The sequence below is a fragment of the Staurois parvus genome, unplaced genomic scaffold (assembly GCF_062004578.1).
Source record: "Staurois parvus isolate SC_StPar_1 unplaced genomic scaffold, SC_StPar_1.0 ptg001642l, whole genome shotgun sequence".
In the NCBI taxonomy this organism is placed as follows: domain Eukaryota; kingdom Metazoa; phylum Chordata; class Amphibia; order Anura; family Ranidae; genus Staurois; species Staurois parvus.
This window is the reverse complement of record NW_028319438.1, coordinates 2,785,045-2,811,492: the sequence shown is the minus strand read 5'-3', so window position 1 is coordinate 2,811,492 and position 26,448 is coordinate 2,785,045. Positions and strand designations below refer to the sequence as shown.

Genomic DNA, 26,448 nt, shown 5'->3' with positions numbered 1-26,448 from the left:
GTGTACAGGAGGAGCTCAGGAGGTACGTGTAAACTGGGAGCGCACTTGGAGTCACTGAGACATTGAAGTCACCAAATGGCATGTGGCCTGGGGTGCACTAGAGTCTCTGGGTACACGTGAATCATTGGAACATTTTGATGATATGTGGACTGAGAGTGCACTTGGAGTCACTGAATCCACTGGAGTCACTGGGATACCCAGAGTCTGGAGGCAGGTATATGGCTATAGGTAAATACTGCTGCATCTGAAGCATAGCAATGTGTTGCTCGAACACCTAATAATCACTTCAAAATTGAATGTGCTTATCAGAAGAGCTACCCCCTGATTGTCTGCGGTACTGACACTCCAGGTCAGACCAGTGGCGTGCTGGATCCCAAGAGAAATCCCCCATCCCTATCCTTTACTGAGACTTCCCACCTGTTGAGCACCTGGTACCTAGGTACAACCATCGAAAGGAGGAAATACAGTAATAAAGTCTATAGAAAGGTGGTGCCAAGTTCTTTAGGAATGGGTAGCAGAAGTAGAGGACATGCAGATGCATAGGTCAGATTTGGTTTGGGCACACAATCACACAAGCTTTTACATAGTCTTCTACAGTTCCACAGTTGGTTGACCAGGACATGATCATGAAGTTAAACCAATAGAAAAACAAGGACTAATAGGCTTGTTGAGGACTTAGATGGTGGGAAGTTTGTAAGTACTGGAGATATTCATGGTCCATGTAAATGGTTATTCAATGAGGTGATCCTTAAAGGAGACATCACCACTCCTCAAAGGCCAATTTAACAGCAAGCATTTCTCAGTTCCTAATATAATAATTCTCTGCTACGGATATGTTTGTTAGAAAAGAGGGTGCAGGGCACCTATCCCCTCTGAGGAAAAAAAAAGGATGGCACTGACTCCCGCAAATGACACATCAACCTGAATGCAGGTTTTTGATGTCCAGTCTCACTAGGGCAGTGCTGGAGAAGAAGAGTTGCTTCAAAGAAGGTTTTAAATGTGTCAGAGGGCCAGTGCTTAGGGTGAGCATCTTTCCAGATGAGAACAGTAATAGGAGCAGTAGCTGATAAACTGCTGGTAATAGTTTACAAATCCACTGTGTAGTTTTGACACTGTTAGACAGGGGCCAGTTGGGAACGGGAATAACTTTCCCAGGCTTCACTGAAAACCTATTTTAAGAGTTCATTTTCACGAAGGCATTACAAGAGTGAACATCTATGTATGAAGAGGTCTGGGAGAATATTAGTTTGTTATTTAAGTAGACAACAACATGCAATAGAGGAAATTAGCAATTTTAGGCAGTGCCGCTTAGGAGACCTGTCTTCTAATTGGCCACAGTACCAATCATGAGAGCTGTATTCCGACTGGCCGCAGTGCTACTGTTCCTTGTCAAACCTGGAAGTGAAAGTTGTTGCATACCGGTGAGGAGAACCAGCACTGGATCCCAGTAGAGGTAATTGTTACATTTTACAGAAATAATACTACTACTACTACTACTACTACATCCATTAGCATCATGATTAGCTTCAAAATTTTTTCTCCATGACAGAACATCAGAACATTCTATGGTTGTGCAGAAAAACTAGAAGAATCTTGCACTAGTACATCATTTCTGACTATAGTAAACAACATCAAAAAAACTTTTATAGTGTCTTAAATTAAAGGAGTCAATTTCCTTCTATTTCCAGAAGGACTAATATTACAATACTCTGTGGCCAATACATGTAATGACTGACCACAGTATGCAAGGCATGTCCAGCTCTACGTACATTTCCGAAACCTGCGGGGTGCCATGATGATGTGACTCCTATGCGTATGCATGGGCGGCACAGTGGCTTAGTGGTTAGCATGTTTGTCGTGCACTAAATGGGTCATGGGGTCGATTCCCAACCATGGCGCCTCCTGCATGGAGTTTGCATGTTCTCCCTGTGCTTGCGTGGGTTTACTCCGGGTACTCTGGTTTCCTCCCACACTCCCAAGACATGCTGGTAGGTTAAATGGCTCCTGTATAAATTGTCCTAGTTTCATCCCTGGTCATGTAGGATCTACTGGATGGTAGGGGTTGGGGAAAGACCTGGCAACCTACCCTGTAAAATAATTGCTAAGAGAATTCATGGAAAAAGTCGCTTACAAGTGGCGGTCCATGCAATCGCCAAGGGTTGGATACGACTGAATGGATAGATAGATAGATGCGTATGCATGGGAGTAACGTCATCACAGCCCAGCCATTCAAGCGGTTGAACAGACGGAACTTGGAAGGAAGATCAGGCGAAGATGAAGTGCCTGGGACTCACAGGGCAGGTGACAGCTCAGCGTTGGAGGGCACATTATGACAAGTGAGTCTGTCATAATGTGCTATATGTGGTGCATAATAGCAGCAAACATGAGGCCTACCCAGATTAATAGCCAATAGAATGCAAAGTCCAACAAGGTCTTATAAGTGTGATAGTCAGGTGTCCACAAAATGTTGGACAAATAGTTTATCTACATACTGTAGTTGTATGATTATAAGTATTTCTAAGTATTTATTCAATTTCATTCTTATTACAGATGACAAATATATTTATATGTGTATTGATGGACTACTTGGAATTACCCCAAATATTCCACCCACTGAAAAAGGTAAGTTTTTAAATGTGCAGGATGTAGTTCAAAGCTGGCCATATGTCTGATTGCACAGTCTGTGGACAATTTTCTTTTAGATTTACCATAACTACTTAATTTTAGCAACCAGCTAAGCAATCTATTAAGTTTAAGTTCAGTCAGCAGGCCCCTGCACAGCAGCTGAGAAATCGAAAGGTAGTTGGATAGTTAGGTACATAAATAACAATGTTTCAGAAACTTCCCATGTCATTTCAACTTTCCATTGTCCCTTCAGATTCCCTTCTATTACCCTCTTCAAAAGCATTAGTCAGCTCTTTACAAACACCCACCACTATAACCCCTGAAACAAACACCCCTGTCCAAATTCATTCTCTGCATTCAACAAGCATCTACCCTCCAAACATTGATGAAACCTGTGCCATTAAAATACGCGAGGACACCATTGTACTTTGATTCAGAAACTATGATGTATCAATGAGTATATTAGTCAAATTGCTCTTGAAAACAAATGAAGTATTGGAAAACACAATGTTCAACTCATATTAAAAGCACCTTCACCCCAAATATACAGTATATCAAGGAAAAATTAAAATAGAGACAGATCCGCATACACTAGGAGTGTGTCTAAAATCTACAAAATTTTAATAAAACATAAGTCTTAAAAATATATATAAAAGTCCACTTTAGAAGCCCTTGGGTCAGGGTGGTCTAGTGCTTCCTGATCTATATAAGTACTTTCTAGCAAGCCAAATGGTTTTTGCATGCCGCTGGCTTTTTAAAGATATGGAAGATGCTTCCACAGTTCTTGAGGCTGCATTGGTGGGCTCCTATGAGGGGTTACATAACTTACTCCCTAGAGGTCCCCAGGTCCTTGCTCCCCTAACAAGCTCCATAAAAGTCAACCTAAGGGTCTGGGATAGAGTGTAAAGTGTAGTACAACCTGAAGAGACGGGATACTAGCCTGCTTCCCTGTTATGGTTTAATCCTTATCTCCCAAACCTTAACGCCACACCTGACCCTGTAGTCTGAGCTAGTAAGGGGATTAAATAGCTCAAAGACATAACAGGAGTGGGCAGACATCTTACCTTTGATGAACTGAAATTAAAGTTCCTACTTTCTAACTGGTATTTTTTCGTTTACCTACAGTTCAGGCATGCCTTTGTGGCTCAGTTTGGTGGTACTGACCTAGTTATCAGGACCTCGGAGCTGAAGCAGTTGCTCTGCTCTGATGCCCTTAAGAAAACTTTATTGGGAGTATATAAAGAACTCTTTGCTACTAGACCTAAGTCACTGGAGAAATGCCTGGCACAGTGGACCTCTGTGGTTTTTAAACTTCAGGGAGAGAGACGGGACAATATGTGGGATTACCCCTTGCGCAATTTGGTATTGGCCATGGACCGCCTCATTCAATTTAAACTGGTGCTTAGAATCTACTACATGCCTGCCAGATTGGTCTGCATATACAGGCTGTATATGCAGGCCAATCTGGCAGGCATGTAGTAGATTCTATGCACCAGTTTAAATTGAATGAGGCGGTCCATGGCCAATACCAAATTGCGCAAGGGGTAATCCCACATATTGTCCGGCTCGGTGGACTGCTGGTGTTGTAAACCTTCACTGGTGGATTTTGATCAGTTCATACAGAACCGAGCTGATCCTGTCTCTGGTCGATCTTACAGCATTGCAAATCCCGCAGACCGTCTCAGTTTGTCTTCTTAGATTAGTGGAGGAATTGGCACTCTTGCGTGTGCAGCACACATTTATATTAGTAACCCTCTTTTATGCCCGTAAGGCCATCCTGCTCCATTGGAAAAAAAAACGGAAGCTCCCTCAATATCTTTTTGAAAGGCCTTGAATAATAAGATGCTACCCCTATATAAAGTGACCTATTTGAGTAGGGACTGCTCTACAAAGTTTGATAAGGCCTGGCATTGTTGGGTTTCTGCCTTTTCCACTTTTAAGTGAGGTACTGGGGGGATAAGGATATTTAAGAGGCACAATGTCCAATGTGTGGGATGGAATAAGTACTTTACTTTGTTTCTTTTTCATATCTGCAAATACTTAAGGTTATATGTAGAGATGAGCGAATCGAAGTATCCGAAGTGGAATTCGAGTCGAATATCGGAAAAATTTCGATTCGTGCCGAATCCGAAAAATAGCCTAATTCGGACGCGCGAATCGAAATTTTTCTGAAAATGGCGGCTGACATGTGCGGCGACGGAGCGGGGATGTCTGGGAAGGCGCGCAGACAAGGCGCGCTGCCCCATAATGCATTCCTCAACGACATGTGATCGCATCAGCCAATCAGCAGCCAGCCAGCCAGCACTGTGTAATGGTCGAGGTATATATAGCGGCCATTTTGGAATTCTTCATTTGCCTGCAGTCATTGAACAGAGGCAGACCGCTCTGTACTAGGGACAGGGACAGAGTTAGGGCCACAGAAACGAGAATTGGGGACAGAGAAAAGTTACTTAGGGACAGAGAACCATTACTCAGGGACACAGACTTGTTAATGAGGGCCACAGAATCGTTATTTAGGGACAAAGAAACGCTAGTTAGGGCCACAGAATTCATACACAGGGACAGACAGAATTGTTACTCAGTGCCAGAGAATTGTTACTTAGGGCCACAGAAACGTTATTAGGGCCACAGAATTTTTACTCAGGGACAGACAGAATTGTTACTGAGTGCCAGAGAATTGTTACTCAGGGACAGACAGAATTGTTACTGAGTGCCAGAGAATTGTTACTCAGGGCCACAGAATTCATACTCAGGGACAGACAGAATTGTTACTCAGGGACAGACAGAATTGTTACTGAGTGCCAGAGAATTGTTACTCAGGGACAGACAGAATTGTTACTGAGTGCCAGAGAATTGTTACTCGCACAGACACAAAATTGTTACTCGCACAGACACAGAATTGTTACTCGCACAGACACAGAATTGTTACTCGCACAGACACAGAATTGTTACTCAGGGCCACAGAATTCATACTCAGGGACAGACAGAATTGTTACTCAGGGACAGACAGAATTGTTACTGAGTGCCAGAGAATTGTTACTCAGGGACAGACAGAATTGTTACTGAGTGCCAGAGAATTGTTACTCAGGGACAGACAGAATTGTTACTGAGTGCCAGAGAATTCTTACTCGCACAGACACAAAATTGTTACTCGCACAGACACAGAATTGTTACTCGCACAGACACAGAATTGTTACTCGCACAGACACAGAATTGTTACTCAGGGCCACAGAATTCATACTCAGGGACAGACAGAATTGTTACTCAGGGACAGACAGAATTGTTACTGAGTGCCAGAGAATTGTTACTCAGGGACAGACAGAATTGTTACTGAGTGCCAGAGAATTGTTACTCGCACAGACACAAAATTGTTACTCGCACAGACACAGAATTGTTACTCGCACAGACACAGAATTGTTACTCGCACAGACACAGAATTGTTACTCGCACAGACACAGAATTGTTACTCAGGGCCACAGAATTCATACTCAGGGACAGACAGAATTGTTACTCAGGGACAGACAGAATTGTTACTGAGTGCCAGAGAATTGTTACTCAGGGACAGACAGAATTGTTACTGAGTGCCAGAGAATTGTTACTCAGGGACAGACAGAATTGTTACTGAGTGCCAGAGAATTCTTACTCGCACAGACACAAAATTGTTACTCGCACAGACACAGAATTGTTACTCGCACAGACACAGAATTGTTACTCGCACAGACACAGAATTGTTACTCAGGGCCACAGAATTCATACTCAGGGACAGACAGAATTGTTACTCAGGGACAGACAGAATTGTTACTGAGTGCCAGAGAATTGTTACTCAGGGACAGACAGAATTGTTACTGAGTGCCAGAGAATTGTTACTCGCACAGACACAGAATTGTTACTCGCACAGACACAGAATTGTTACTCGCACAGACACAGAATTGTTACTCGCACAGACACAGAATTGTTACTCGCACAGACACAGAATTGTTACTCAGGGCCACAGAATTCATACTCAGGGACAGACAGAATTGTTACTCAGGGACAGACAGAATTGTTACTGAGTGCCAGAGAATTGTTACTCAGGGACAGACAGAATTGTTACTGAGTGCCAGAGAATTGTTACTCAGGGACAGACAGAATTGTTACTGAGTGCCAGAGAATTCTTACTCGCACAGACACAAAATTGTTACTCGCACAGACACAGAATTGTTACTCGCACAGACACAGAATTGTTACTCGCACAGACACAGAATTGTTACTCGCACAGACACAGAATTGTTACTCAGGGCCACAGAATTCATACTCAGGGACAGACAGAATTGTTACTCAGGGACAGACAGAATTGTTACTGAGTGCCAGAGAATTGTTACTCAGGGACAGACAGAATTGTTACTGAGTGCCAGAGAATTGTTACTCGCACAGACACAGAATTGTTACTCGCACAGACACAGAATTGTTACTCGCACAGACACAGAATTGTTACTCGCACAGACACAGAATTGTTACTCGCACAGACACAGAATTGCTACTCAGGGCCACAGAATTCATACTCAGGGACAGACAGAATTGTTACTCAGGGACAGACAGAATTGTTACTGAGTGCCAGAGAATTGTTACTCAGGGACAGACAGAATTGTTACTGAGTGCCAGAGAATTGTTACTCAGGGACAGACAGAATTGTTACTGAGTGCCAGAGAATTCTTACTCGCACAGACACAAAATTGTTACTCGCACAGACACAGAATTGTTACTCGCACAGACACAGAATTGTTACTCGCACAGACACAGAATTGTTACTCAGGGCCACAGAATTCATACTCAGGGACAGACAGAATTGTTACTCAGGGACAGACAGAATTGTTACTGAGTGCCAGAGAATTGTTACTCAGGGACAGACAGAATTGTTACTGAGTGCCAGAGAATTCTTACTCGCACAGACACAAAATTGTTACTCGCACAGACACAGAATTGTTACTCAGGGCCACAGAATTCATGCTCAGGGACAGACAGAATTGTTACTCAGGGACAGACAGAATTGTTACTGAGTGCCAGAGAATTGTTACTCAGGGACAGACAGAATTGTTACTGAGTGCCAGAGAATTGTTACTCAGGGACAGACAGAATTGTTACTGAGTGCCAGAGAATTGTTACTCACACAGACACAAAATTGTTACTCGCACAGACACAGAATTGTTACTCGCACAGACACAGAATTGTTACTCGCACAGACACAGAATTGTTACTCGCACAGACACAGAATTGTTACTCAGGGCCACAGAATTCATACTCAGGGACAGACAGAATTGTTACTCATGGACAGACAGAATTGTTACTGAGTGCCAGAGAATTGTTACTCATGGACAGACAGAATTGTTACTGAGTGCCAGAGAATTGTTACTCAGGGACAGACAGAATTGTTACTGAGTGCCAGAGAATTGTTACTCGCACAGACACAAAATTGTTACTCGCACAGACACAGAATTGTTACTCGCACAGACACAGAATTGTTACTCAGGGCCACAGAACTGTTATTTAGGGACAAAGAAACGCTAGTTAGGGCCACAGAATTGTTACTCGCACAGACACAGAATTGTTACTCAGGGACAGACAGAATTGTTACTGAGTGCCAGAGAATTGTTACTCAGGGACAGACAGAATTGTTACTGAGTGCCAGAGAATTGTTACTCAGGGACAGACAGAATTGTTACTGAGTGCCAGAGAATTGTTACTCAGGGACAGACAGAATTGTTACTGAGTGCCAGAGAATTGTTACTCAGGGACAGACAGAATTGTTACTGAGTGCCAGAGAATTGTTACTCGCACAGACAAAGAATTGTTACTCGCACAGACACAGAATTGTTACTCGCACAGACACATAATTGTTACTCGCACAGACACAGAATTGTTACTCAGGGCCACAGAACTGTTATTTAGGGACAAAGAAACGCTAGTTAGGGCCACAGAATTGTTACTCGCACAGACACAGAATTTTTACTCAGGGACAGACAGAATTGTTACTGAGTGCCAGAGAATTGTTACTCAGGGACAGACAGAATTGTTACTGAGTGCCAGAGAATTGTTACTCAGGGACAGACAGAATTGTTACTGAGTGCCAGAGAATTGTTACTCAGGGACAGACAGAATTGGTACTGAGTGCCAGAGAATTGTTACTCAGGGACAGACAGAATTGTTACTGAGTGCCAGAGAATTGTTACTCGCACAGACAAAGAATTGTTACTCGCACAGACACAGAATTGTTAATCGCACAGACACAGAATTGTTACTCGCACAGACACAGAATTGTTACTCAGGGACACAGAATTGTTACTCAGGGACACCTAATCGTTGAATCGTAGAGTATGTCAGACAACATGCAGAGGAGTGGCAGAGGAGGCAATGTTTTAGGAGCGAGCAGACGTGGCAGCAGAGGAAGGGGTCGAGGCAGCAGTATTCGCAGCCAGAGGCCAGTGCTCCCGGTGTCATCCAGCGGTCGTGTCTCCACCGACAACCCTGCCGTCATTGATTGGTTGGCTCGGTCGTCTTCCTCTTCCCAGGTCACCTCTGACACCTACAGCCAACGGTCGGTGGGTACGTCAGACACAACCGTTAGTTGGCATGGCCCGGGAGCAAGCCCACTGAAATCACGTGTCCTCTACCTGCCCCTGTCCTTTGCTGTTCCCTCACCAAGCGAAGTATCGCATGCTGTGGGCTCAGCCCCACTGTACAGTGAGGAAGAGCTAACAGAGGGCGGTCAGGAACGGGGGGAGACATCGGCCTTTTCAGCAGCCAGGCGAACAAGTACTGGCGAGGAGAGTGGCTCGGTAGCCGGTCTAGAGACAGGTCTGTCTCCTGACCCAGACGCAGCCGAGGGGGCTAGTAGTGAGGCGGAGACCGTACTTGATGATGAGGAGGTTGATCGCACTTGGCTGCCTCGTCGTCATCAGGCAATTTCTTCCGCATCATCAGGAGAAGAGGGTGCCAGCTTGGCAGCGAGCGAAACAGTTGGTGGGTTGCCCAGGAGGCAGCAGGGTCGCATCAGTGTCAGTGGAGCCAAACGTCCACGGAGTAGAGCACCAGCTCCACTGCAGCCTACCACCACGGCCAGTAGTGGTGCCGGTGCGCACGGAGGAAGTAGCAGTCAGCCAGTGAAGAGTAGCGGGGGCAAAGTTTCCTACTCGGTGGTGTGGCAATTTTTCGTCAAGCCGCCCGAGGAAGTAAACGTAGCCGTATGTCGACTATGTGGCCAGAAATGCAAGCGTGGCCAGGGGGCCCATGTTGGGACTACAGCGTTGCGTCAGCATATGCAGCGTCACCATTCGGTGGCCTGGGAAAACCGTGATAAAGATACGGCGGTTCTGCCTGCCCCAGCCCCCGCTCCATCACCCGCTCCGTTACTTGCTCCGTCACCCGACGTCGTCAATCGCCCTCTATCAGCCAGTCAAGGCTCCAACACCTCTGCTGAGGGGAGTTGTCGCTCGTTGGCATCTTCCGCTTGTTCAGATGCTCCTTCTCCTGCTACTCCTCTTCTCGGATTCCATCAACAGTCTTTCTTGGAATCCGTATCCAAGAGACAACAGTTTGCGAGCACGCACCCGACGGTGCAAAAGCTGAACGTCCTCCTGTCCAAGTTGCTGGTGCTGCAGTCCCTCCCTTTCCAACTGGTGGACTCAGCACCTTTCCGAGAAATGATGGCTTGTGCCGCGCCGCGGTGGAGAGTGCCAAGCCGTCATTTCTTTGCCCAAAAGGCAGTGCCAGCCCTGCATTCACATGTAGAAGAGATGGTGGGCCAGTCTTTGAGCATGTCGGTCTCTGCCAAAGTGCACGGCAGCGCCGACGTGTGGAGCTGTAACTACGGTCAGGGACAGTACATGTCATTTACGGCCCACTGGGTGAACGTGGTGCCGGCACAGCCGCACCAGCAACTTGGACAGGTCACGACGCTTTTGCCTCCACGTTTGCACGTCCTTGGTCCAGCAAGCATGTCCGCCTCTACCACCTCTTTTTCCGCCGTGTCCTCAGCCGCCACCCCCGTGCCAAGTCCCATTACCCGACCGGCATATCACATGTGCAGGGCGCAACGGTGTCACGCTGTGCTGCATCTGGTATGCCTTGGCGAACGTAGTCACACAGGGGAGGAACTTCTGAGTGTAATGAACAGAGAAATCGACAGATGGCTGTCTCCGCGCAAACTGAAAATCGGAACCATGTTGACCGACAACGGAAAGAACATGGTGTCTGCTCTGCGTCAAGGAAGGTTGTGCCATGCGCCATGCATGGCTCACGTGTTCAATCTGGTTGTCAAGCGGTTCCTAAAATCCACCATCCCACTGCAAGACATCCTTAAAATGTCACGTAAACTGTGCATGCATTTCAGCCATTCCTACACCGCAAAGAACACCCTCATTGAGCTGCAGCGGCAGAACGGAATTCCACAGCATCGCCTGATCTGCGACGTTGCAACAAGGTGGAATTCAACCCTACACATGTTAGACCGCCTTTACGAGCAGCGAAAGGCCATCACCGATTTCCTGATGTTACAAGCGGATAAAGGTACTCCCCTGTGTAACTTAGATGTCAGCCATTGGCAGCTCATGCGTGACACCTGCCGCTTGCTGAGGCCCTTTGAGGAGGCCACGCTATTCGTGAGTCGGCAGGACTATGGGATGAACGACGTCATTCCTCTGTTGCACGTCCTGGAACAAATGCTGTTAACAATGGCTGGTCAGGGTGCGGTAGACGTGGCGCACAGATCTCAACGCCACATGACCCCTGTGGGGGCAGGACAGGAAGAAGAGGAGGAGGTAGAGGAGGACATTTGTGCTCAGGAATTATTGAGTGAAATGGGTGGTTTTTCCACTCAGCGGACAGGAGTGGAGGAGCAGGAGCATCTGGTAGAGGAGGAGGAGGAGGAGACAGAGGACCCAGACGCACCGTGGCAGTATGCTGTGGAGATGGAGGCAGGGAGTCCCTCGCATTCCTTGGCACAAATGGCCCATAGCATACTCGGTTGCTTGCGTAGCGACAGCCGAATAATAACCATCAGACAGAGGGATGACTTTTGGCTGTCCACCTTGTTGGACCCTCGCTACCGGTCCAAAATGGTGGCCTTTTTCACACCTGCTGAGAGGGAGGCCAAAATTACGTACTATAAAAACCACCTATGTAGTCAGTTGGTCTCTGCCTTTGTGCGCCAACGTCCATCCTCAGACACTGTGGGCCCTGTGCGCTCGCGTTCCGCTGGCATGGCAGCAGGGGAGGGGTGGGGTGGTAGGAGCAGTGGCAGCTCCACCAGCAGCGGCTGCCTCAGTCTGCAGTCGATGATGAGTAGCTTTCTTCACCAGCGCAGTGAGGAAACTACTAACCAGCCGCAGCAGCAGCAGCAGCATCAGGTGGACCTGGAGCAGGAGCTCAAACAACAGGCTTGGGCCTACTTGGACAGCACCCTGCCAACCGAGGTAGACAATCCCCTTGACTACTGGGCAACGAAACTTGACCTTTGGCCCCAACTAGCTGAATTTGCCCTTGAAAGGCTGTCATGCCCGGCCAGTAGCGTGGCATCGGAGCGCGTGTTTAGTGCGGCAGGAGGTATTGTAACTCCGCGGAGGACACGACTGTCCACCCAAAGTGTGGAGAGACTCACGTTTGTGAAAATGAATCAGGCGTGGATTAGTCTGGATTTCAAACCACCAGTTCCTGACACAACTGACTAAATCCGCCATGAATCATGCCTCAAACATGTGCCACTTTCAGGTCTCCTCACACTGCTGGTGTGTTGAATTTTTTGACATAGGGTGCTGGCAGATTACGGGCCTCCTATAGCTGCTGCCAGGCCCCTAATCTGCCATAGGCCCCTATATACCCCCTCCTCATGCTGCTGCCAGGTCCACAGTCTCTCATGGGTCCCTGTACGGCCTCCCATTGCTGCTGTCTCCATCGCCACACTCTGCCATGTGCCACTTTCAGGTCTCCTCACACTGCTGGTGTGTTACATTTTTTGTCATAGGGTGCTGGCAGATTACGGGCCTCACATAGCTGCTGCCAGGCCCCTAATCAGCCATGGGCCCCTATACCGCCTCCTCCTGCTGCTGCCAGGTCCAGAGTCTCTCATGCCATGTGCCACTTTCAGGTCTCCTCACACTGCTGGTGTGTTGAATTTTTTGACATAGGGTGCTGGCAGATTACGGGCCTCCCATAGCTGCTGCCAGGCCCCTAATCTGCCATGGGCCCCTATATACCGCCTCCTCATGCTGCTGCCAAGTCTAGAGTCTCTCATGGGTCCCTGTACGGCCTCCCATTGCTGCTGTCTCCATCGCCACACTCTGCTGCCATGTGCCACTTTCAGGTCTCTTCACACTGCTGGTGTGTTTAATTTTTTGACATAGGGTGCAGGCAGATTACGGGCCTCACATAGCTGCTGCCAGGCCCCTAATCTGCCATGGGCCCCTATATACCGCCTCCTCATGCTGCTGCCAAGTCTAGAGTCTCTCATGGGTCCCTGTACGGCCTCCCATTGCTGCTGTCTCCATCGCCACACTCTGCTGCCATGTGCCACTTTCACGTCTCTTCACACTGCTGGTGTGTGTAATTTTTTGACATAGGGTGCAGGCAGATTACGGGCCTCACATAGCTGCTGCCAGGCCCCTAATCTGCCATGGGCCCCTATATACCGCCTCCTCATGCTGCTGCCAAGTCTAGAGTCTCTCATGGGTCCCTGTACGGCCTCCCATTGCTGCTGTCTCCATCGCCACACTCTGCTGCCATGTGCCACTTTCAGGTCTCTTCACACTGCTGGTGTGTTTAATTTTTTGACATAGGGTGCAGGCAGATTACGGGCCTCACATAGCTGCTGCCAGGCCCCTAATCTGCCATGGGCCCCTATATACCGCCTCCTCATGCTGCTGACAAGTCTAGAGTCTCTCATGGGTCCCTGTACGGCCTCCCATTGCTGCTGTCTCCATCGCCACACTCTGCTGCCATGTGCCACTTTCAGGTCTCTTCACACTGCTGGTGTGTTTAATTTTTTGACATAGGGTGCAGGCAGATTACGGGCCTCACATAGCTGCTGCCAGGCCCCTAATCTGCCATGGGCCCCTATATACCGCCTCCTCATGCTGCTGCCAAGTCTAGAGTCTCTCATGGGTCCCTGTACGGCCTCCCATTGCTGCTGTCTCCATCGCCACACTCTGCTGCCATGTGCCACTTTCACGTCTCTTCACACTGCTGGTGTGTTTAATTTTTTGACATAGGGTGCAGGCAGATTACGGGCCTCACATAGCTTCTGCCAGGCCCCTAATCTGCCATGGGCCCCTATATACCGCCTCCTCATGCTGCTGCCAAGTCTAGAGTCTCTCATGGGTCCCTGTACGGCCTCCCATTGCTTACACTCTGCCATGTGCCACTTTGAGGTCTCCTTACACTACTGTGCTTGTCCATTTTGACATAGGTTGCTGGCAGATTAGCGGACTTCCATAGGTTCCGCCAGGCCCCATATCGGCTATGGGCCCCCGTACCTCCTGGTCACGCTGCTGCTGAGCCCACAGTGTGACCTGGGTCCCTGTACGTCCTCCCATTGCTTCCACTCTGCCATGTGCCACTTTGAAATCTCCTCACACTCCTGCGGTTGTCCATTTTGTCATAGGTTGCTGGCAGATTAGCGGCCTCCCATAGGTGCCGCCAGGCCCCATATCGGCCATGGGCCCCCTGTCTTGGAAATTCGCTTTAACGAATTTCTCCTTACCGTGAGTACTCGCAGTTGGATGCGCAGAAATCCCCCATAAAGCTGTGCGAATCTCGCTTACCACGACTGCAGCCAAACTACACGATTCCTGCCCATCCAAATACTTTGGTTCTGTTGAATTTGTGGGTGATGGAGCTCCGTTACCCTGGAATGATCACACGACACTCTAAGGCTGGTTGCAATCCACATAAGGGCTGATTTTAGGCTCAGCTCTCTGTTTTATTAAGAATACACACATGCCCCCCACATGAATAAAGTCAATCCCTCCCACCGAACAATGCAATGGGGAGTACCTATACAGAGGATATACATTCCAATTGGAGCATAGCCTTTGCTATTATCTATCACTGGTCCTCCCCCATGAACCTTCTGAGGTCAGCAGACTTCCTCCCCTTCCCCCCTATGAGCCATCTGAGGTCATATTTCCTGTCCTACTAGCTTCTATTGGTATGTAAAATTCTCTGCACAAGCACTCCCTAAAAATATCAGTCTGTACCTGGATGGGCCCGATACGATCTTTATTAAAACACATCCATCCGAGATACAGTTCAGATTAGTAATGGGTTGTAAGATATGCACAAGCCTACACGTGGAGTTCACACCGCTTGCGCATTGCGTTATGAAGCCCACGTGGTACCATGCTGCTGATATGTGGATACAGGCCCACGGTCTACTGACAGCAGCATTCGCATGGAATGCCGTGGTGGTATACACGCCGGTCTATAAGCGCAGATCTGCCATCTCATCCATTACCAAGCTGAGTACTGTAATACATACATTGTACATGCGCATGGCCCAATTGCAGCCTTCAGAGCTTTAATTAAGCCACACGAGAGACATATGAATAACACAAATACATGACACATTTAAAGTTCGACCAACAATACAAAATTTCCATGACATTCCCTCCTGTTTTATCATATTCTCCTCGTGTCCCTTCTTGATCTTCTTCAGCTTGATGGGTGTAGTCTCAAACTTCAAAGAGTTCCTGTAGTTGTCCCTGAGAATAAAGCTCCACGGGGTACCTGAAACAACAAGACCCGACGCAGACTCGACGCAAACAGGCTTGATTGAAGCGATGATCCTCAAGAGCGTTGGAACCTTCACTACAGGAAGGCTCTTGCAAAAACCACAAACAGACTTGTGGTATGAATAAAGCTTGTGATCCCACGGTGGTCTGGGGAGATCCAGCAACAGATTCTCAAATTGCCCCTGCAGACGGGGCCACACAAGGCTGGTCTCGACCCAGACAGTTTTCCAAATCGCAGACACAAACCATGATGAGGCTTGAAGCTTGCTTGAAGGTCTTGGAGAATGTGGTCTTCAGAGAGATAAATTAGAGGGAAGCCAGGACGTAATCTGTAGAGAAGGTGGATGGTTGGTGAGGTCTTCCTCCGATCAGTGGTTGGAGTGGGATCCCAGGAGCGGGCATGGAGATGTGGTCGTCTGCCCGAGCTTGGTTTACACGGTCGATGAGGCAACAGGAACATCTCACCGCGGCATATAAAAGGCAGATGAAAAAGAGAAGCATCAGGATATACACTCCCACTTCCTTCAACCAAGATCCGATGGAGAACAGGAAATCTCCCAATCCTCCCAAACCCTTGAACGGATTCCAACCCTCACTAGCTATAGCTCTAGCTTTTCCCTGTAGTTCACTAACTTTGTCCATATGGGCCTGGACCTTGTCATCGGTGTCTTCTATCCAAGTACAACAATCCTCTCCGATGAACTCACAGAACCCCCCTTTGGCGGCTAAAAGGTAATCAAGGGCCATCTTCTCCTGAAGCACTAAAATTCCCATCTGCCGTTGTTCTTGGGCAATTTCTCTGACAGCCTCTACGGTCTCGTTAAACATACTATCCACGATGACAGAAAAATTGTTCAGGCGCTTCATAAGTTCTATTCCCCATCCTGTCCATGAGGGGAACCAAGCCCATGCCTGGTCGCCCTCAGAGAACAGCTCCCTGCGAACTCTCCCTGCCATCCTTACCTTCTTGTGGACCATCAACTCTTCATGGTCCATCACTACATAGGATGCGGGGACTAGCTTTATGAGGGCACACGAACCTTTCGCGTTCTGGGGAAATGTTCTATAGGCTGCCGAACCACACAGAAAATAGTATGGACCTGTCAGAGCAGAACAGGAGGAGTTCCTCGTTCGGCCTCTGGTACTGAGCAACAGTTGCACAGACTGGGGGATTGCTCCCTCAGTCTGCACATCACATCCGTCCTTCCAACACACGTGGTCTGGTCGGTCAGTGTGGTTACTCAGAAAGGAAGTCTGGTTAGTCAGATTGACAGTTATACCTCCCTCGCAGGTGGTAGTCCCAACAAACTTGTTACCTGTGCCAAAGCTGATGTTAAAGCACACCTGAGGGCTGCCTAGCTGCCCAGTTACCCATAATGGACTGGTGAGGGCCCTACAGGAGCTAGAGCTAATATTGGTGCTGAAACTGATGTTACCTGCTAAAAATGTGTCATTAAGTTCTACCGACAAATGTCTACGTGGGGGCTGACCAGGGGTCCCTTGCTTTTTCATGCCGACGCGGATGTCATATAGGGCATGAACAGCGGCCATTGCGGACATGTGATGACTGGGTGGGGGCTTAGAGCATACCCAACAGTTGGTTTTGTTGGCGGTTCTGGCTAAACGCAGGTGCATTTTAAATAAAAGGTTGGGGTATCTGCCGTCTTTTCCTCCGTTCACACACATGTATGACATACAAACAAAAAGAAAAAGGAAAATGACACCCCTCATTCTCTGGTGTAGCTGAGAAGCTTCTTGCAGTGGCTTGCGTGCACCCAGTTGTCTCGTCCCTCGAGCTTGAGTGAGGTAGGTGTCGTCAGCTGGACTTGGTATGGTCCGGTGAACCGTGGCTCGAGTCCGGTTCTTTGATGTTTCTTTAGGACGACCCAATCACCTGGCTCAATAGAAAGAACACCTGTTATTGTATTTGGATCGGGGAGCGATTCGCGAACCCGATGGTGTATCTTCTGCAGCTCCCGTTGCAGAGATTGCACATAACCTGTAAGCTGTGAATGCAAAGACGACAACTGTTGAGGAAAGTACAACCCTGTTTTGGGAGGTCCCCCAAACAACACCTCGTAGGGTGACAGCCCATGTGGTTGCCGAGGGGCATTCCGGATGGAATAGGGGGCAATGGGGAGACACTCAGGCCAAGGTTTTTGGGTATCGGAAGACGTTCAACCTTACCGCTACTCTCGGGGTGATATGGGGTGTGTCGCCGCTGACTCCAGTTCCACCAAAGAGATGCAGTCGTGTCCTTTGGAAGAGAGATTAGTAGTGGACAAAGAAGACATGTTAGCAGAAGAGGTGTTAGTATTGTTAGTCGTGTTGCAAAATTCAGCACTGTCATTGCTGTCCTCCCCCCCCTTCTCATCTTCCGACACAGGAAGAAGAGAAGCTGGGTTAAGAATAGTGCATCGTTTGATAGTGAGGTTAGTAGGGGTTAGGAGGGTTTTCCCCTGAGAGGGGTACCTTGCCTTGGATGTCCTGTTTTCGCAGGACCGTTCTTGCTGCACTGGTGTCGGTGAGGCAAGGGAGGGGATATTTTAATTCCTCTAGAAAAAGATGGATCTGGGCCGACACCGATTTGTCAACTTCCTATGAGAATTCATAGGAGTTACTTACCATGGTGGTCATAGGGGCGGAGGACTCATCAGGAATGAACTGCCACCGACCTTTAGGTAATTGGGGACAGCTCCTCCTCATGTGCCCCGTTTGGTGGCACTGGAAGCACCTGGGTGGGGGCCTATTCTTCCTGTGACCCAGATCCCTTGGTTTTTCGTGTGGGGTCTGGGACATAAGAACTTTGGCCTTGTCTTGTTTTCTTCTATCCATTTCCCTCTCTATTGCCGCAAGAGTGGAAAGGATAGCAGGGATAGACATCTCATTATATTCGGGTCGGGCCAGAACCAGCCTTTCCCGAATTTTAGTATCGATGCCTTCCAAAAATTTGGCCCGCAACAGAATGTGCGTCGCGGTCACCTTTACCCCTTCAGTTGGAGCATCAGGTCCAACTTCCAGATCCGCATCCAGTGCCGTCTGCTTGAGACGGCGCCAGAAGCAGGCGCTTTCCTCATTAGGACCCTGGGTGAGCTTCATCATGTCCGTAGTAGAGGTAGCACCATACATTTCTGGAAGCTTTGCCTTTAGCTGTGTACAGAACTCTTTGCCCCCTGAAGTCATCTCCTCATGCGTGGTTATAGAGCACCCTGCAATCACTGTACTGGCCACTTCCATGCCCACCTTTGCCCGTAGGATCTGTGCACAATCTGACCCGCTCATACCATAGCTGAACTGGTTTTGTCCAAACATTCGAGCAAATCCTCTCGGATTGACTCGATAGTCCGGGAGCTCAGCCAGAATAGTGCGGATCTCTGCCGGGGTGAAGGGGACATGCCAAACTACCCGTTCCCCTAAAGTCCGTTCCCCCCGTGCATTGGGAGGACCTTCAAATTGCTGCACCCTGACTGGATAGGCCTCGGTCCGGGAAGAGTGCAAGGGCTGACCCAGCATCATCGGTGGGCTTAGATTAACCACCTCGCTTACTGCACCTTCAGGTTTGAGGTCCCTCAGATCAGGGTATAGCTGGGGGGCAGGGGTCTGATCAGTGGTTCGTAGCGCTTTGATGCAATCCGCCCTGTTTTTTAACCGGGTGTCTACTCCCCTTGATTCACAGATAGTCTGCAAATCGGTTGTTGAGAAGGCTTCATAGTTGGAAACAGAAGGAGCTGGGGTGAAGCAGGAAGAAAGGAGAGGTAGAGGTAGAGGCTGAGGCATAGAGACAGAAGGTACATCAAGAGTGACGTCACTAACAGAAGAGACAGGTGCAGTTATACTTATCTCAGTCACTGTTGGTTGTTGGGGAACCCCAGCAGACCCTGATCCTGCCTGCCTTAGTAGAGTCAGCCCTGAAAGAGCTTCCTCCACCTCTGACACCGGATCCTCCTGTTTTATTCCCTCTGGAGGCCAGGTATACATCACCTGGTTCTTCCGGACAGACACCAGTTTATGTATGCCTTGCTTCCCTAATCGGATTGACCTGTGAAGCCATAGCTGTGCGATCTCTAGTTCTGACGCCTGCATCCGTGGTCCAAATTCAGAGATGAATTTTTCCCACCTCCATGCGTCAAATGTACCTTCCCGGGGAATTTCCCATCTGGTACCCTTCGACCATTTATTCCACCTTTTGAGGGGTTCTGTAGACTTCCCCCCCAAACTCACCTTCATCAGTTGTGCAGCTGTCCTTACCCTGAAGAGGGCTGGTTCCCCCTCTCTCTTCATGGACTGACTACTGCCCATCGTGACTAGTCACTGGTATATATCCCGCGTCCGGGTACCTGTTTACCCCCTGGAGCACTCGGTGGGATCCTACCGAGAGGCCTGATTCCACCACTTTCCCAGCACAGCGTAATTTATGTGATACTTATCGATCACCCGAAGCGCATCAAGTGGCGGTCAGACTGAGAGCACACCTCCCACTCCCACAGCGCAATTTGTGTGATCCTGACCACCCGAAGTGTTTGTGGTAACCAGGACTTCCCTGGACCGCCCACTCGCACAGCGTAATTTATGTGGTTCTCATCACCCACTGTGTTTGGCAGGCCACACCGCACAATGATGAAAGTGGCTTTTCTCTCCCTGCACACAGTAGCTAACACAAGTCAAAACAAAAAGAGGGGTTCTTGGATGTTACTTAGGGGTCACTGGTTGGGCAGAAACCTGCTAACTGACCTTTAGGAAATTTGTGTAAAGAAAAAAACTTTCCTAATACACACAGAAAAAAAAACTCTTTTCAACCTGAAAAACTGTTAAAAAGGACAAAGTGGATCCTTATGAAAAACACGGGACGTTTCACAGTAAAACAATTACACAGAGGTAAACCGAAAAACTGCGCCAAAAGTAACCTTGTTGCTGACGCAAAAATCACTCCTATCAGCACCGCTAAACGATCCACGTTATACACGCAATCTTTACTGCAACCACCTAGAACCGTTTACACAAAAAGTCTGCTGGACGTGAAACACGCGACACAGCAGCTTAAAACAAACCCGCTTTACAATAAGGAACTACTTTTAACAGGAAAAACACAAGAAAAACATAATCACTATACAAGAAATCTATGTGCAAAAACCCAGACTACACCGCGCTCATTAAATGTGGAACACGTGAAGGGAAAACTCGCTTAATACACTTTAAATTGGCTGGCAATACGCAAATTTAAAGCTAAAAGCAAACAAATGAAACTGTAAAAAATTTGGATTAAAAACACAATATGGGTCAAATGCATATAGGAAACTTCATGCACATTGCATAGAGATTACTGCACATTTGGTAGCCAACGAAATGGCCACCAAACAAAAGGAGTCCATGTGGTTTAGTCAAGAAAATGACCCCCCACAGAGGAGCACATGGCAGATACTAGAATGACCCCCCACAGGGAAGCACATGGTAACGCTAGAATGGCCCCCCACAGGGAAGCACACGGCAGCCTCTAGCCTCAAAATTGCCTCTTACATAAAACAGACGTTTGGACAGAACATACACTGGACAATTACACAACAATATGAAGCACACATACAACACAATTTGGGCACAATCACAGAACGGACATAAAACACCAACATATCACACTAACATGCACATGTAACAGAAAGGACCCCCTGCTGCATGCTTGCTGGGAGCAGTAATACCACAAAACATTGTACAGATCACATACACACAGAGATCTTACAACAGTTAACAATTAACCTAAGCCTTTCAGCACTGTAATAATTACCTCACGTGGAGGGGGGTAAAGCAATCACCACAGTACCTACAGCCCACAAATACTTACCTAACACTATGCAACAACTTTTACCCACTAAAACATATACCCGTTTAATTTTTGGTTGGAAGATTTTTAAACTTGACCAAATCCAGCCAACCAAAACCCACCCCCCCTGCTGCTCTCAGCAGAGACAAACCCTCGTCTTTTCACCCACAAATCAAGAGTTTAGGACAAAAAACGTGGTCCTTGTTAAGCGGTATTTCTTGTTAGCTAACAGAGAGCGAAATCAGCCACACGAACACGCAAAAAGCGATCCTCTTAATGGCAGAGAGACCTGAAATGTGCCGGCATACTTTTTGCTAGTTCATGATGGCCATTCCCCCCTCGTTCTAGGTTAGCTACGCAAGAATACGCGTTAGTATCCACCAGGCTCGCCAAACTGTCTTGGAAATTCGCTTTAACGAATTTCTCCTTACCGTGAGTACTCGCAGTTGGATGCGCAGAAATCCCCCATAAAGCTGTGCGAATCTCGCTTACCACGACTGCAGCCAAACTACACGATTCCTGCCCATCCAAATACTTTGGTTCTGTTGAATTTGTGGGTGATGGAGCTCCGTTACCCTGGAATGATCACACGACACTCTAAGGCTGGTTGCAATCCACATAAGGGCTGATTTTAGGCTCAGCTCTCTGTTTTATTAAGAATACACACATGCCCCCCACATGAATAAAGTCAATCCCTCCCACCGAACAATGCAATGGGGAGTACCTATACAGAGGATATACATTCCAATTGGAGCATAGCCTTTGCTATTATCTATCACTGGTCCTCCCCCATGAACCTTCTGAGGTCAGCAGACTTCCTCCCCTTCCCCCCTATGAGCCATCTGAGGTCATATTTCCTGTCCTACTAGCTTCTATTGGTATGTAAAATTCTCTGCACAAGCACTCCCTAAAAATATCAGTCTGTACCTGGATGGGCCCGATACGATCTTTATTAAAACACATCCATCCGAGATACAGTTCAGATTAGTAATGGGTTGTAAGATATGCACAAGCCTACACGTGGAGTTCACACCGCTTGCGCATTGCGTTATGAAGCCCACGTGGTACCATGCTGCTGATATGTGGATACAGGCCCACGGTCTACTGACAGCAGCATTCGCATGGAATGCCGTGGTGGTATACACGCCGGTCTATAAGCGCAGATCTGCCATCTCATCCATTACCAAGCTGAGTACTGTAATACATACATTGTACATGCGCATGGCCCAATTGCAGCCTTCAGAGCTTTAATTAAGCCACACGAGAGACATATGAATAACACAAATACATGACACATTTAAAGTTCGACCAACAATACAAAATTTCCATGACACCCCGTACCTCCTGGTCACGCTGCTGCTGAGCCCACAGTGTGACCTGGGTCCCTGTACGGTCTCCCATTGCTTACACTCTGCCATGTGCCACTTTGAGGTCTCCTCACACTACTGTGCTTGTCCATTTTGACATAGGTTGCTGGCAGATTAGAGGACTTCCATAGGTTCCGCCAGGCCCCATATCGGCCATGGGCCCCCCTACCTCCTGGTCACGCTGCTGCTGAGCCCACAGTGTGACCTGGGTCCCTGTACGGTCTCCCATTGCTTACACTCTGCCATGTGCCACTTTGAGGTCTCCTTACACTACTGCGGTTGTCCATTTTGACATAGGTTGCTGGCAGATTCCAGGACTTCCATAGGTTCCGCCAGGCCCCATATCGGCCATGGGCCCCCCTACCTCCTGGTCACGCTGCTGCTGAGCCCACAGTGTGACCTGGGTCCCTGTACGGTCTCCCATTGCTCCCACTCTGCCATGTGCCACTTTGAGGTCTCCTCACACTACTGTGCTTGTCCATTTTGACATAGGTTGCTGGCAGATTAGAGGACTTCCATAGGTTCCGCCAGGCCCCATATCGGCCATGGGCCCCCGTACCTCCTGGTCACGCTGCTGCTGAGCCCACAGTGTGACCTGGGTCCCTGTACGGCCTCCCATTGCTTACACTCTGCCATGTGCCACTTTGAGGTCTCCTTACACTACTGCGGTTGTCCATTTTGACATAGGTTGCTGGCAGATTCCAGGACTTCCATAGGTTCCGCCAGGCCCCATATCGGCCATGGGCCCCCCTACCTCCTGGTCACGCTGCTGCTGAGCCCACAGTGTGACCTGGGTCCCTGTACGGTCTCCCATTGCTTACACTCTGCCATGTGCCACTTTGAGGTCTCCTCACACTACTGTGCTTGTCCATTTTGACATAGGTTGCTGGCAGATTAGAGGACTTCCATAGGTTCCGCCAGGCCCCATATCGGCCATGGGCCCCCGTACCTCCTGGTCACGCTGCTGCTGAGCCCACAGTGTGACCTGGGTCCCTGTACGGCCTCCCATTGCTTACACTCTGCCATGTGCCACTTTGAGGTCTCCTTACACTACTGCGGTTGTCCATTTTGACATAGGTTGCTGGCAGATTCCAGGACTTCCATAGGTTCCGCCAGGCCCCATATCGGCCATGGGCCCCCCTACCTCCTGGTCACGCTGCTGCTGAGCCCACAGTGTGACCTGGGTCCCTGTACGGTCTCCCATTGCTTACACTCTGCCATGTGCCACTTTGAGGTCTCCTCACACTACTGTGCTTGTCCATTTTGACATAGGTTGCTGGCAGATTAGAGGACTTCCATAGGTTCCGCCAGGCCCCATATCGGCCATGGGCCCCCGTACCTCCTGGTCACGCTGCTGCTGAGCCCACAGTGTGACCTGGGTCCCTGTACGGTCTCCCATTGCTTACACTCTGCCATGTGCCACTTTGAGGTCTCCTTACACTACTGCGGTTGTCCATTTTGACATAGGTTGCTGGCAGATTCCAGGACTTCCATAGGTTCCGCCAGGCCCCATATCGGCCATGGGCCCCCCTACCTCCTGGTCACGCTGCTGCTGAGCCCACAGTGTGACCTGGGTCCCTGTACGGTCTCCCATTGCTTACACTCTGCCATGTGCCACTTTGAGGTCTCCTCACACTACTGTGCTTGTCCATTTTGACATAGGTTGCTGGCAGATTAGAGGACTTCCATAGGTTCCGCCAGGCCCCATATCGGCCATGGGCCCCCGTACCTCCTGGTCACGCTGCTGCTGAGCCCACAGTGTGACCTGGGTCCCTGTACGGCCTCCCATTGCTTACACTCTGCCATGTGCCACTTTGAGGTCTCCTTACACTACTGCGGTTGTCCATTTTGACATAGGTTGCTGGCAGATTCCAGGACTTCCATAGGTTCCGCCAGGCCCCATATCGGCCATGGGCCCCCCTACCTCCTGGTCACGCTGCTGCTGAGCCCACAGTGTGACCTGGGTCCCTGTACGGTCTCCCATTGCTTACACTCTGCCATGTGCCACTTTGAGGTCTCCTCACACTACTGTGCTTGTCCATTTTGACATAGGTTGCTGGCAGATTAGAGGACTTCCATAGGTTCCGCCAGGCCCCATATCGGCCATGGGCCCCCGTACCTCCTGGTCACGCTGCTGCTGAGCCCACAGTGTGACCTGGGTCCCTGTATGGCCTCCCATTGCTTACACTCTGCCATGTGCCACTTTGAGGTCTCCTTACACTACTGCGGTTGTCCATTTTGACATAGGTTGCTGGCAGATTCCAGGACTTCCATAGGTTCTGCCAGGCCCCATATCGGCCATGGGCCCCCCTACCTCCTGGTCACGCTGCTGCTGAGCCCACAGTGTGACCTGGGTCCCTGTACGGTCTCCCATTGCTTACACTCTGCCATGTGCCACTTTGAGGTCTCCTCACACTACTGTGCTTGTCCATTTTGACATAGGTTGCTGGCAGATTAGAGGACTTCCATAGGTTCCGCCAGGCCCCATATCGGCCATGGGCCCCCCTACCTCCTGGTCACGCTGCTGCTGAGCCCACAGTGTGACCTGGGTCCCTGTACGGCCTCCCATTGCTTACACTCTGCCATGTGCCACTTTGAGGTCTCCTCACACTACTGTGCTTGTCCATTTTGACATAGGTTGCTGGCAGATTAGAGGACTTCCATAGGTTCCGCCAGGCCCCATATCGGCCATGGGCCCCCGTACCTCCTGGTCACGCTGCTGCTGAGCCCACAGTGTGACCTGGGTCCCTGTACGGCCTCCCATTGCTGCTGCCAGGAGGCAGCAGGGTCGCAGCTTTGTCAGTGGAGGCAAACGGCCACGGAGTAGAGCAGCAGCTCCACTGCAGCCTACCACCACAGCCAGTAGTGGTGCCGGTGTGCACGGAGGAAGTAGCAGTCAGCCAGCGAGGAGTAGTGGGTGCAAAGTTTCCTACTCGGCGGTGTGGCAAGTTTTCGTCAAGCCGCCCGAGGAAGTAAACGTAGCCTAATGTCGACTATGTGGCCATAAAGTCAAGCGTGGCCAGGGGGCCCATGTTGGGACTACAGCGTTGCGTCAGCATATGCAGCGTCGCCATTCGGTGGCCTGTGAAAAACGTGATAAAGATACGGCGGTTCTGCCTGCCCCAGCCCAGGGTTCCATTTTGTCATAGGTTGCTGGCAGATTAGCGGCCTCCCATAGGTGCCGCCAGGCCCCATATCGGCCATGGGCCCCCGTACCTCCTGGTCACGCTGCTGCTGAGCCCACAGTGTGACCTGGGTCCCTGTACGTCCTCCCATTGCTTCCACTCTGCCATGTGCCACTTTGAAATCTCCTCACACTCCTGCGGTTGTCCATTTTGTCATAGGTTGCTGGCAGATTACAAGCCTTCCATAGGTGCCACCAAGCCCCATATCGGCCATGGGCCCCCGTACCTCCTGGTCACGCTGCTGCTGAGCCCACAGTGTGACCTGGGTCCCTGTACGGCCTCCCATTGCTTACACTCTGCCATGTGCCACTTTGAGGTCTCCTTACACTACTGCGGTTGTCCATTTTGACATAGGTTGCTGGCAGATTCCAGGACTTCCATAGGTTCCGCCAGGCCCCATATCGGCCATGGGCCCCCCTACCTCCTGGTCACGCTGCTGCTGAGCCCACAGTGTGACCTGGGTCCCTGTACGGTCTCCCATTGCTTACACTCTGCCATGTGCCACTTTGAGGTCTCCTCACACTACTGTGCTTGTCCATTTTGACATAGGTTGCTGGCAGATTAGAGGACTTCCATAGGTTCCGCCAGGCCCCATATCGGCCATGGGCCCCCCTACCTCCTGGTCACGCTGCTGCTGAGCCCACAGTGTGACCTGGGTCCCTGTACGGCCTCCCATTGCTTACACTCTGCCATGTGCCACT

General features: G+C 49.4%; 1 protein-coding gene across 1 annotated transcript in view; it reads left to right on the top strand.

The window, feature by feature from the left end:
- LOC149434920 (mucin-17-like) overlaps positions 1–26,448 on the top strand; it is a 69,591-nt gene that overhangs the window by 25,840 nt on the left and 17,303 nt on the right. The window contains exon 7 of the mRNA XM_089663217.1: positions 2,551–2,622. Within this exon, the coding sequence (XP_089519343.1) occupies positions 2,551–2,622 (72 nt within the window). The remainder of the gene's footprint in view (positions 1–2,550; positions 2,623–26,448) is intronic.